Source organism: Carcharodon carcharias, chromosome 2 (genome assembly GCF_017639515.1).
Source record: "Carcharodon carcharias isolate sCarCar2 chromosome 2, sCarCar2.pri, whole genome shotgun sequence".
Classification (NCBI taxonomy): domain Eukaryota; kingdom Metazoa; phylum Chordata; class Chondrichthyes; order Lamniformes; family Lamnidae; genus Carcharodon; species Carcharodon carcharias.
Genome location: NC_054468.1, coordinates 162,821,758 through 162,835,874, shown reverse-complemented (window position 1 = coordinate 162,835,874; position 14,117 = coordinate 162,821,758). Strand labels below are relative to the sequence as shown.

The 14,117-nt window shown below is 43.3% G+C and overlaps 1 protein-coding gene across 1 annotated transcript in view; it reads right to left on the bottom strand.

The window, feature by feature from the left end:
* pde10a (phosphodiesterase 10A) overlaps nucleotides 1-14,117 on the bottom strand; it is a 414,859-nt gene that overhangs the window by 362,350 nt on the left and 38,392 nt on the right. The window contains exon 3 of the mRNA XM_041207024.1: nucleotides 6,445-6,473. Coding sequence (XP_041062958.1) covers nucleotides 6,445-6,473 — 29 coding nt within the window. The remainder of the gene's footprint in view (nucleotides 1-6,444; nucleotides 6,474-14,117) is intronic.

Below are 14,117 nucleotides of genomic sequence, written 5' to 3'. Positions count from 1 at the left end.
CATGTGTCTGCTGCCCTTGTCCTTCTAGATGGTAGAGGTCGCGAGTTTGGAAGGTGCTGTCTCAGGAGCCTTGTTAAGTTCCTGCAGTGCATCTCGTAGATGGTACATACTGCTGCCACTGTTCGTTGGCGGTGGAGGGAGTGAATGTTTGTGGAAGGGGTGCCAAATCAAGCGGGCCCCTTTGTCCTGGATGGTGTAAAGCTTCTTGAGTGTTGCTGAAGTCGCACTCATCCAGGTAAGTGAAGAGTATTCCATCACACTCCTGACTTGTGCCTTGTAGAATGCAGACAGGCTTTGAGGAGTCAGGAGGTGAGTTACTTGCTGCAGGATTCCTAGCCTCTGACCTGCTCTTGTAGCCAGTGTTTATATGGCTAGTGCAGTTCAGTTTCTGGTCAACAGTCACCCCCAGGATGTTGACAGTGAGGGATTCAGCGATGGTAATGCCATTGAACGTCAAGGGGCGACAGTTAGATTCTCTCTTGTTCGAGATGGTTATTGACTGGAGCTTTTGTAGCACAAATGTTACTTGCCACTTGTCAGCATAAACCTGGACATCATCCAGGTCTTGCTGCATTTGAACATGGACTGCTTTAGTTTCTGAGGAGTTGCTAGTAGTGCTGAACATTGTTCAATCATCAGCGAACATCTCCACTTCTGAACTTATGATGGAAGCAAGGTCATTGATGAAGCAGCTGAAGATGGTTGGGCTGAGGACACTATCCTGAGGAACTCCTGCAGTGATATCCTGCAACTGAGATGATTGACCTCCAACAAGCACAACCATCTTCCTTTGTGCTAGGGATGACTTCAACCAGTGGAGATTTTCCCCCCAATTTCCATTCGCTCCAGTTTTGCTAGGGCTCCTTGATGCCACACTCAGTTAAATGCTGCCTTGATGTCAGGGCAGTCACTCTCACCTCACCTCTGGATTTCAACTCTTTTGTCCATGTTTGAACCAAGGCTGTATTGAAGTGAGGAGCTAAATGACACTGGCAGAACCCAAACTGACCGTCTGAAAGCAGGTGCACTGTTGATGACCCCTTCCATCACTTTACTGATGATCAAGGGTAGACTGATGGGTCGGTAATTGGCCAGGTTGTAAATGTCCTGCTTTTTGTGTACAGGACATACCTGGGCAATTTTCCCACTGCTGGGCAGATGTCAGTGTTGCAGTTGTACTGGAACAGCTTGGCTAGGGGCCTGGCTAGTTCTGGATCACAAGTCTTCAGTACTATTGCTGGAATATTGTCAGAGGCTCACAGCTTTTGCAATATCCAGTGCCTTCAGCTGTTTCTTGACATCGACTTGGCTGAAGACACCTGATGAAGACATCAGGCATCTGTGATGCTGGGGACCTCCCGAGGAGGCTGAGATGGATCGTCCACTTGGCACCTGAAAATTGTTGCAAATGCTTCAGCCTTATCTTTTGCATTGATGTGCTGGACTCTCCCATTATTGAGGGTTGGATATTTGTGGAGCCTCCTCCCCCAGTGAGTTGTTTAATTGTCCACCACCATTCACAACTGGGTGTGGCAGGACTGCAGAGTTTAGATCTGATCTGTTGGTTGTGGTATCGCTTCACTCTGTTTATCGCTTGCTGCTTAGGTTGTTTGGCATGCAAGTAGTTCTCTGTTGTAACTTCACCAGGTTGACACCTCATTTTTAGGTGTGCCTGGCGCTGCTCTTGGCATGCACTTTTGCAATCTTCATTGAACCAGGGTTGATCCCCCAGCTTGATGGTAATGGTTGAGTGGGGGATATGCCAGGCCATGAGGTTACAGATTGTGGTTGTATACAATTCTGCTGCTGTTGATGGCCCACAGCGCTGCAATGGTTGCCCAGTCTTGAGTTGCTAGATCTGTTCGAAATCTATCCCATTTGACACAGTGGGAGTGCCACACAACACAATGGAGGTTACCCTCAATGTGAAGACAGGATTGTGTGGTGGTCACTCCTTCCGATATTGTCATGGTCAGGTGCATCTGCGGCAGGCAGGTTGATGAGGATGAGGTCAAGTATGTTTTTCCCTCTCGTTGGTCCCCTCACCACCTGCCACAGACCCAGTATTACCACTATGTCATTTTGTACTCGGCCAGTTTAGTCTATAGTGATGCTACCGAGCCACACTTGGTGATGGACATTGAAGCCCTCCACCTAGAGTACATTCTGCGCCCTTGCCACCCTCACTGCTTCCTCCAAGTGGTGTTCAACAGTGAGGAGTACTGATTCTTCAGCTGAGGTGGGGGGGGGGGGTTGTGGGTGTGTGGGGGCCTGGGAGTGGTGGTGGTGGGTGTGGGGGTGTGGTACGTGATAATCAGCAGGAGGTTTCCTTGCCAACATTTGACCTGATGCCATGAGACTTCATGGATTCCAGAGTCGATGATGAGGACTCCCAGGGCAACTCCTTCCTGACTGTGTACCAGCCACCTCTGCTAGGTCAGTATTGCCAATGTCAGTTTATACCCATTGATGGTGATGGTGTTGCCTGGGACATTATCTGTAAGGCATAATTTTGTGAATATGACTATGTCAGGTTGATGCTTGACCAGTCTGTGAGATAGCTCTCCCAATTTTGGCACAAGCCGCCAGATGTTACTAAGGAGGACTTCGCAGGGTCAATAGGGTTGAGTTTGAAGTTGTCATTTCCATTGCCTTGGCTGATGTCGGTGGTCCATCTGGATTCATTCCTATAGGCTTTCTAGTGGTTTGATACATCTGAGTGGCTTGCTAGGCCATTTCAGAGGGCAGTTAGGAGTGAACCACATTGCTGTGGGTCTGGAGTCACATGACGGCTAGACCAGGTAAGGACAACAGATTTCCTTCCCTAAAGGGCATTAATGAACCAGATGGGTTTTTACAACAATGGTTTCATGGTCGTCATTAGACTTTTAATTCCAGATTTTTACTCATAGCCTCATAGACGTTTACAGCACAGAAGGAAGCCATTCGGCCCAATGTGTCCACACCAGTTAACAAAGATCTGACTACACTAATCCCATTTTCCAGCGCTTGGCCCATAGCCCTGGTGGCTATGGCAAAGCAAGTGAACATCTAAATACTTCATAGATGTTACAAAAGTTTTATTGATTGAATTCAAATGCCAGTATCTGTCATGGTGGGATTCAAACCCGGATACCTAGGGCAATACCCTGGGTCTCTGGACTACTAGGCCAGTGACAATACCACTACGCCTCCTCCTTGCTTTAAAGTTGGTGCTAGCTTAAATTAAGCTGGAAGATTTGCTGGAGGGAGGGATCTCCAAATCATTCTTCACTTTGAAAGTCAGTTCGGGGTGTAGAAGTTATCCAGCTAGAAAAGGAAGAAGAAACCAACAATAATTTTGGACTGGTTCTTGGAGAATGTAGTGTCCACATAAGGAACAAAATCTGTTGGGGTGGTGGGTGGTGCGGTTGGTCATTGCAGAGGTTAAATGGAAGATCTTCTCCATAATTTAGATTATAAATTGCCTACTGAAATAATGTTTAGTCACTGTCCCTTCTACTTTGTTTGTTATAGTAAAAGTCTTAAAACTTGAAATCTTATTGTGTGCTCCTTTCAGTCGCTCAAAGGAAGTTTGAAATTTTTTTCTAAAGGTACCGTTCTCTTAAGGGGATTGCAACAACTTAAAAAATGCGGAATCCAGTAACACGCTGTGCAAATACAATCAAAAAGTCAAGTAATTTTCAATATTTTCACATATTCTAAAGATCAGAATATAAGTGATTTATGCAGACCAAAATTCAGGCAGATAATTTTTAAAACAGTTTTAATTAAATAACTAAGTAATGCTGATGGGCATCAGATATGGGGTGTAGATATTAAATATTCTGCATCCCTGCACTTCATGAGTGCTAAAGTTGGTAGACAATATGCCTTGGGATTAAAACATTTATAATTGCTGGAATGTCAATTGCGTTATCAGTAAAGAATAAAGCATCTTTGAACCATAATCAACAGAAAATCATTTTGAAATTTAGATTTGCTTAGAAAATGCTTTTCATAATTCTTTTGTTTTCAAATTCAATTCTCTTACAATACTCAGCTGTGTGCAGCTGATAGGTAATGACTATGAGTGCATTAGGTGTAGCATCACTGATATCAGTCAACTCAGCTGAGCAACTTTTTAAAAACAGTATGGACTGCAAAGCTTGAACAGTTTTAGTTAGCAGAATCTTGAGATTGAATTACATTCATTGATAGATCTATAATCCCAAAATTTCCTTTTGAAAAAATAATTATGCAGGGGACATGTTGCATGGGATGGGTGCATCATGATTTAAGCAGCTGGTGAAGTAAAAGGAAACAAGCCTGAAAGCATTTGGCATAATTTGCAATTGCAGATCACAGTAATTGGAAATAACAAAAATATTAAAAGACTATTGTTATGTTGTATTTTCCCTTTCTGAGACCTAGGTAAAGGGGTACGATAACAGTGCAGGATTGATTGGAGAGATTAGGAGGGAACAAATTTGATGTCAAATTTGAATTTTAAAAGTTCCACTTTGTACTTTATTTGATATGGCATGCATTATAGATTGTGTTTCATGTAGTCGTCTCAAATGTATATTTTACATGCAAAATGCTGTACTGAATTCATTTTGCATTTTTAAACAAGTTAAAAATGGTTATCAGTCATGTGATATCACTTTTTTTTTTACACCAACTGATTTAAGTTCAGATTGTTGTCCCCGGCTCAGGTTCGCTGAGTCGGGAGATTTCCTGCCTTGGTGAACCCAACCTTTAAAAATGTCCACCCACAGGTCAGATTTTCGATCAGGGATAGGGCAGAAAGAGAAGTTGGGCGTGTGACCCCAGAACGAATGTTGAGGCTACCAGGTGTGGAGGCAGGCTGGGCACAAGGCCTGCCTCTGTGCCCAAGTGCCGTGTTTAAATAAATAAGATGATAAAACTAAAAACATTCCTCCAGCTGTCACCCCTCGCCCCCTCAAGCCCCACACATTCTATGTGCCCCATCCATTCCAACCTATGCCAACACAGCACCCCTAACCAACCGCCATGGTCCCATACCCCCATGCCAACTTAGTTCCTCTGTACCCACCCAATTTTCCCATTCAGCCTTTGCCAACCTAATGCCACTCTACCCACTACAATGGCCCCCATACTGTCTATGCCAATTTACTGCCCTTTTAGCCACCCCATGACAGCCATAGCATCCCCTATGCCAACTCATGCCCTACACCCACCACCCTTTGCCCATACCCCCTCCATGCCAACTCACCTAGTCTCCTAGGATAGTTCCTTGACAACTTCCTGGATAGCTTTGACAGCTCCTTAACAGCTCCCTGGCAGTTGGACTGCTTCATGACAGCTGGAAATTTCCTCCATAGTTTTTTGACAGCTGGACAATTCCTTGCCAGCTAGAAAGTTCCTTGATAGTTCCCTATCAGCTAGACAGTTCCTTGACAGCTGGGCAGCTCTTTGAGAGCTCCAATGATTTTGTGCATAAAACGTGCATAATCATATTCACTTTTAACAATCCAAAAGGGTGCCTTCCTTTCCTGAGGGGTCCCAGAACCCTATCCAAAGGGGTACCTTACCTCTCCAAAGGAATACCCTGACTATCCAAACTCACCCATCAAGTTCAGGCCTCCCCTTACCTGTTCTATTTTGTACATTCTGGATTCCACACCCCTGTTCTTCCAAAATCCCACTTTTGTGGAGGTAGCTGGTGATTTAAATGGCCAGCTGCCTCCGTGAATTGTGCATGTGCATGTGCGAACCCCAGTCCAACTCCAATCCCACCCCTGTGACGATGGGAAATGCTGGATTTGGGGGCAGGACTTACAAATTTTGGCCTTTTCCAGGCCTTTTGCCACACAGAGAGTCTCTCCATTGTGGTGAAAATACAGGCCTAATTTTCATGTGGCAAATGCTTATTTTTGTACATAAGAGTACTTCTGTCCTTAAAGTTTGTTTTTGATGCTTTTGGTCCAACACCTGGGAAGTCGTAGATCAAGCAGTTTAGTGTAACATTGAATAAGAATATGTCATACATTTCTAATCAATTTTCAAAGTTGGATTAAGGAAAAATGCACAGCCAGTTTGAAAAGAAATATTGCAACCAGTGTATCCCTATCAGTTGACATTACATCGGAATAGAAACTTCTCTCATATCTTGCAGTTACTTTGGATAATTAGGAATTTCAAGAGTTATCACTTGGGGCTGATGACTGATTTAAACATTTTACTTCTGTTCTTTTAAAATACAACAAGGCCATAAGCTTGACATAAAATGTCTTCAGATAGCTAGTATTGTTTCCACTCAGATCTCTGCAGTGCTCTCAGATGTGGTTACTGCAAAACCTCACAAAATATTCCTCCTGTGGCATTGCTGTTTTAATTTTCTCAAACACACTGTCACATAGTCAAGTAATTACAACTTATCCCAGTGGTAAAGCATTGGAACATTATTGTTGTGCTTACCCTATTAATGTTCTGAAAATTGGCTTTACCTGTGAAAAAAACAAAACAAATAATTAGATATGAAAGGAAATTGAGTTAAAAAAGTAGGAAAAAAATGTTAGTAGCTATTTCTGAGGAAATTTGTTACAGTCTCCTCGAATCATAGAGTAGTTAGTTACAGCACAGAAGTAGGTCGCTCTTCATGTCTGTGCTGGCCCTCTGCTGTCTGTGGGAGCTTGATGTGCATAAATTAGCAGCCACCTTTCCTACCTTACAACAGTGATTGCAATTCAAAAAGTATTTCATTGGCTGTAAAGTGCTTTGGAACGTCCGATGATCCTGAAAAGTGCTAACAAAAGGCAAGTTGTTCTTTTTGTTCTTTCTAACCGGCTTTCTGTAAAATTCAATTTTATTGTGGCAAAAGAAATGATGTGGAGTGAATTGGGTCTCATCTAATTTCTCCTCCAGTTGAACATTTCAACAGTTAAAAGCAAAATAAGGAATATGCCAAAGAAAGTTGAATTATTGTGAACATTTAAAAAATTATTTCAATCTTATGTCCCTATTCAGTCTGAAACTTACACTTATACTTTGATTGAGTTCTCCAAACTCCATCTCAGTGATAGATGAAGCTGTCCTTCATAATGCAGGCTGTGCCAAGACTAGTAAAAATAATTTCTTTCATCCAACACTTCTGCCTGCTGCCTTTTTAGCTCCAGAGCCCATGGGTGGTTTTACCTCTTTCTGCTTCCTCTCATTGTTCCTGCCCCTGCCTCACTACCCTATGGGGGGGAGTGCGGGAGCAGGCATGCCTCCGATCGGCGTCCATAATTGGGGGCACACTGACATTTTAGGTGGGTGGACAAATTAAGACCCGCCCAGCATGATGTCCGCCAGGAAGCGCTGTGCGCTCCCTGTGCAGGGGGGGTGGGGGATTCCCTCACCTGGGAGTGCGCTCTTTCACACATGCACGCAAAACGTGCACTGATGTCCCTGAGGTTAAGTGCTGCCTCTGGGAGATCGGCGCAGAATTAAAATTTGTAATACAAATGATTAAAAAATTTCCTTGACATGTCCCCCCATAACTTTTATTGAAACCTTTAATAAAAATTTAAATTCCCTCATAGAACCTCATCCCGCCCGTGGATGAGTTTTCATGCTTTTTCCAAAGCCCACCAAGGATCCCGGCCTGCCCGCCAACCTTAAGGTTGGATGGGCAGGTCCATTAATGACTTTAATTAGTTTTTCAATGGCCTCAATAGGCCGTTGACAGGTCGGCAGGCGCGCAGCTGCCTCAGCTGCGCCCCCGCCAACCTGAAAATGGGAATTCCACCCGACGTCCTCCCACATCATTTTACACATCAGTGAGAGGGCCCGGCCCCCATTCGCTGACCAGAAGGTCTTGCCCCTGGTGTTTTTCTTGCCCGTCTTTGCCACCCAGGTGGATCAATGCTATAGCCTGAAATTACCTGGAACAATCCTTAAAAAATCTTTAAAGCACAAACTGTACTTTTAACGAAAGCACAGTTAACAATTAAAGGATTTAAAGTCATTATCTAGGTCAAAGCCAAAAAACATACACGTTATGCAATTCTGAAGGAGAACATTGGGTGTCTAACAACAACTTTCTTGGCACTAAGCATGGAACCATGTTTAAGTTATTTAAAGTTAAATTGCATATCAGATGATGCATTTACTAAGTTGGGTTTAATTTCTGCTGACCTGCCCTAGCTATGTCCACAGATCTAAGATAATCCAGTAAAATAAAACAACTGCAATTCCTTAAACTCAAAAGCCTCTCTCAATTGTCCCAAAACCTCCCATCCACTCTCCAGTGCTCAGTAACCTCTCCACTTGACATTCTATAATGGCCCCACAGGTGTTTCTGCGCCAAGGCATCCCTTTTCTTGTGGCCCTGAAGCTCAGCACCTTATCCGTTCTTTACAAATCCCATCAGCCATCTTTCATTGCTTCCAGCCCCCTCCTTCCACCATAAAAGCGTTCGCAGGCTCCTCAATACCCTTTCCTGTGGGTACTCCTCTTTGTGTTTAGACACCTAGTAATCACTTCTATCCCGACACCATTCCAGTGCTTGTACACAAGATCACCCTCCCACCACTGCCATTCTTCAGCATCCTCCTGCCATGACATCTATGCCAGCAACACACCACTAACAGAGGGCTCATGACTCAGATTCATGACCCTCTTCTCCAATACACCCAGATCCCAATTGCCACTGTTTTCCCCAAAGTCCACCTGCTTCCTTCCTGTGATCCTTAGGGCTGAATTTTCCCCCCATCGGGGGCGAAGTTGAAGGGTGAGCACGCACAGGTGCGCTTCCGATCAGTGCCCCCGATTGGGGGCGCGGCACCATTTTATGTGGGTGTGCCAGAAGCGTTATGTGCTCCCTGTGCAGGCAAGGGGGAATCCCAAAATCGAAAAAATTGAGAAATCCAGGAGAGTTTTACCTTAGTTTAGAGCTTACCCTATAAAGTAACACTTGCTAGTCAATAGAGGCCAGATAGCCTAGTACATGATTAAAAAGATAAAATGCACTCCCATATCAGATGCAACGTTTTTGCCCCTAATGGTGTATAACATTTCAAAATACATCTTATTGTGTGGAAAGTATCTTGGAGACATGGCTAATTTGGATTTTCCATTCTCCATCTTTCGAGAAGCATTTATCTATCCTTGTAATAATCAGAGAAGAAAATGAAGCAAGAAACTGAATATAATGACTTGCACTTTACCTGGTACATAAGCAATAATTTAATTTGAAGCTGACATAATTTGCCTAAAGAACACTTGAAACAGTGCATCAAAACCAATACTAGATCAACTATTTATCAAAATGAGAAGGAGCAAGAACCCAACCTAAATTAGAACAATATTGACAAACCCTGGCCAGATATCCCAAATCTCTTTCCTACTATTTACTGGTGTAGCTAATAAAGAGTGAACATTTTAAATTAGGATTGAGAGCACATGTTATGAAATCATACAAAATAACAATATAGGAAAATCAGATGGTAACTGAATTTTATTATGCACTTCTTTAACCCATGCTTGTTTTACCAATTTCTAATGACAGAACTAGAAAGTATACAACAGCATTGCTTGTGTTATGAAAGGCTAGATAATTATTATAACCTCATTGGTGCTTCAAGAGATGACATATTTTGTTCATATTTTTATGTTCCTCAGTTGCTCCCAGAACTTTGCATTTTGATTATTCATCTAGAGCCTTGTTTGTTAACAAACAGTTCTGTGGTTTCAGAAACTGATACTGCAGCCTTTTAACCTACTTTATTTCATAAACATGCAGCAGTATTGTAATATACATGGATATCTCTTGACCACTATGAATACAGTACTATGGTCATATTTCAATCTAGAAACAACTATACAGCTAATGAAGGATTGTCACTGTGCAAAAGGTTTTGTTACAAAAGGAATTTATGCATGTGAGAATCAAAATCTTAAAAAAAACTCCTCTTCATTTCTATGTGGTATTCTTTCCTTCACCCACCAAAAAGCATTGGCAACATGCTTGCTTACTTCCTGGATTATGGATTGGTGTGTTCACATTGCCAATGTCTGTTGGAGGTATTGGATGTTCTGGTAAGCTATTCATGATCAGAATGGTGATTCCTCAAGTTCCTTTCACAATTTCATATCTCATTGAGGATGGCCAGTTTATATCATACAATTGAGTTGTACTGATTTCTTGCCACTGTTCAAATATGACAAAGTTATATTTTTGGAGGGAGGGATCTTGTCATCTCAACATTATTGCCTCTGATTTGAATTGGTTTGCTTTGTAGTCTAATTGTGTCAAAATTAATTGCTATTGGCTAGAATCTGATCCTGAATTTAAATGTTACTTTTTTCACATTATAAACAATTTATTTTTGTCTTTGTCAAATTGTGTTTTTTTCATGTCATTTGTATCAAAGTTGATGATGCTGATCTAAATATTTGCCTTCGATATGTGGTTGTTAATTTTTTTCAGGTAATTTATTCTCCAATATTAATTCTCATATTACACAACTATTTTACTTAGAAACTTCTCTCTCCATTTATAGTGCTTGTTCTATGTATCTCTGAATGTTTCTCTCTTAACTCTCCTAAATGCTCACTTCATCTCCTGTACTAAACTCAAGGCTCATTACACAGGCTCCTATTCTTATTCTGTATATGAAATTCAAAAATGGAACTCCTCAACTCCTTAGTCTTTCCTTCCTCCTATGGTCATAAGGCTTTCAAGATTCAATCTTGTGGCCATCTAATTATTTCTTGATTAACCAAGTCTTTATTCTTTTTAACCTTATTATCCTGGAATGTAGGTCTTGGTTTCACAACTTTAAAACAAAATCACAAGAAATCCCTCTTTTGTTGTTTGGATATCAGTTCAATGGGTGAGACTTTCTATAATTACAATGAAGCCTTACTGTTGCACAGCTATTTGATTTTTTTTCAGCTGGTACTCAGAGAACAGTTTCTGTGATTTAGTTGTTATTTCTGACACATTCACAAGGTAACAATCACTAATCACTTTGTAATTTTGGTCACATATGTGTAAATATTGATTGAATAGCTTTCTAAATGATATTATTAAAATAAAATCATCAGAGTGAAAAAAGCTGATCACATTTACAACTTCCACACATGAAGAACCTTTCCATCAGGCACTTTGCTACTGGAAAGAAAGTAAGATCTGTATAATTTATTAAAAATATTTAAATGGCTAGTTAAGGTTTTAACAAGCTCCTTCTCAGTGTTTAAAGGCTAGTTTGGATGTTTCTTATTAAGGCATGGGATTCACACAGAGCCTCAACCATGACAAGGAGGAGACACTAACACAGCAGGGAGCGAGTCAAGACAGTCGGACAGCAGCAAAAGGCAGCATTAGAGAGGAAAGGCACGGAGAAGGCCCTCATTAAGAGGCAACCAGTTCTACAGCATCAGGAGAATTATCTGTAATATCTCTTCGCTCTGGCCTTCTCATGGCAATAAAAGTCACAATTGCCTTGCATTGTTTTTGCAACCAGTCCCTTCTAAGAAGCAGTAGCAGACATTAGTGACATCTTGCAGGCAGCAGCATATTATTGAATGGCAGAGGTAATGTATGCTCTGTTCAAGAGTACATGGGATTACATTGAATTCCAGGTGTATAGTGGCACTCAAACTCTAAAGGCAGTGGGATTTACCTCTTCGCTGTATTTCCTCAGGTGCAGGCGATCAGTGATGTGGCCATCAAGGCACCAACTGACCTGCTTGGGAGATTCCTTAATAGGAATGGATTCCATTCACTAAATGATTAACTGGTATGCAATCACACCAAGCGTTTTATGCAGGTATGTGCACACTATGTTGGAAGCTGCCATGATGGCTTCATCCTTTAGCAATACCAGGTGCTGCAGCTCTTCATGGAGCCATCAGAAATCCGTGGATGGCTTATAATGGATAAAGTTTAGTCCTTGAAGAGATGGCTGATGACACCGGTGCATCACCCTGCCACGGAGGCTGAAAGGCACTACAACCAATGCCACCTGAGAACAAGGGCCATCAATGAGCAGGCCATTGGCCTCATGATGATGAGGTTCAGGTATCATGATGGGTTAGGTGGTGCCCTCTTATACACTCCCTCGAGAGTCTCGTGCATTGCGCTGGTCTGCTGTGCTCTCCATAATATAGCCCTCCAGAGAGGTTTGGGCCTTTAAGAGGGTAGCACTGGATTGACAATGATGAGGAGAAGGAGGAAGAGGAAGCCAAGGGCAAGGAAAACCCACGTGATCCAAAAGGTGACATCACCGACACAGAAGGCTCTCATCATGGTCACTCCTAAGAGTTGCTCACCCTGTCGCTGGGAATGAGTTGGAGGAAATAAATGCTTGCTAGTGCCTGCCTGGGATGGACTCAGATACTCATAGCAGTTAACCTCAAACTGCTAGTGTTGGAAAGGAGGTGGGCAACACTTCCACAGTCTACTGCACTGGCGTCATTGCAGGGGCAGCCTTTGTCACAGGGTGTAACTCTACAAGTGCTTCCATCTTCGGAGATGTCACGGGCAAATAAGGATGGTGGTGCTCCATGAGAGGTGGCCCCTTCATTACCATCTGTTGCCTCCTTAGCACTTTCATGGGACTGTTGATCACTTGAGAGAACCACCAGCATGGGCGCAGCTGTCATCCGCTCTGTGTCTTTGTGCCATTTGCACCGCTGACATACCACTGCTACAGACTATAGCAAGCAGTCTGTGCATGTCAGTGCAACTGTTTCTGCATTCGATCATAGTGAAGCCACATAAGTGCTTGGCCATTCTCTCAACGGAAGAGCGCATGTGTTCCAAGCAGTGTATTACTATACGGCACATGAGCTTAATGGACTCCTCCGTTCTCATCCCATGACTCCACAGTGCACAGGCTACTCTGATATGTGGGCACACACCTCATGCTGATTCTCTAGGCAAGCCACCTGTTTTGTGACTCCTGAGACTCTGGGTCTCCATCCTGCTGAGGGAGGAAGAGGGAAGGAGGGCGGAAGAAGATGAGGGTGGGAGAAAGGGGTGGAAGTGGGTGGGGAAGAGGTTGGAAGTGGGGAGGAAGGGTCGGGGGGGGAAAGACTTCGGCCCCCATGAAGTTTCATGGTATCAGGTCAAACATGGGCAAGGAAACCTCCTGCTGATTACCATGAGCACCCCCCTCACCTGATGAATCAGTACTCCTCCATGTTGAACACCACTTGGAGGAAGCACTGAGGGTGGCAAAGGCGCAGAATGTACTCTGGGTGGGGAACTTCAATGTCAATCACCAAGTGTGGCTTGGTAGCACTACCACAGACTGAGCTGGCCGAGTTCTAAAGGACATGGTTGCTAGACTGGGTCTGTGGCAGGTGGCGAGGGAACCAATAAGAAGGAAAAACAAACTTGACCTCATCCTCACCAACTTGCCTGCCACAGACATATCTGTCCATGACAGGATCAGTAGGAGCGACCACCGCACAGTCCTTGTGGAGACAAAGTCCCATCTTCACATTCAGGATACCCTCCATCGCGTTGTGTGTCAACACCACCGTGCCAAATGAGATAGACTTCGAGTAGATCTCACAACTCAAGACTGGGCAACCAATGAGGCGCTGTGGCCCATCAACAGCAGTAGAATTATATACAACCACAATCTGTAACCTCATGGCCTGACATATCCCCACTCTACCATTGCCACCAAGCCAGGGGATCAGCCCTGGTTCAATGAAGAGGGCATGCCAGGAGCAGCACAAGGTATACCTAAAAATGAGATGTCAACCTGGTAAAGCTACAACACAGGACTACTTGTAAGCCAAACAGCATTAATAGCAAGCGATAGAGCTAAGCGATTCCACAACCAACAGATCAGATCTAAGCTCTGCAGTCCTGCCACATCCCATCATGAATAGTGGTGCACAATTAAACAATTTATTGGAGGAGGAGGCTCTACAAATAACCCCATCCTCAATGATGGAGGAACCCAGCACATCAGTGCAAAAGATAACGTTGAAATATTTGCAACAATCTTCAGTCAGAAGTGCCGAGTGGATGATCCATCTCGGGCTCCTCCAGAGGTTCCCAGCATCACAGATGCCAGTCTTCAGCCAATTTGATTCACTCCACGTGATATCAAGAAATCGCTAAAGGTACTGGACACTGCAAAGGC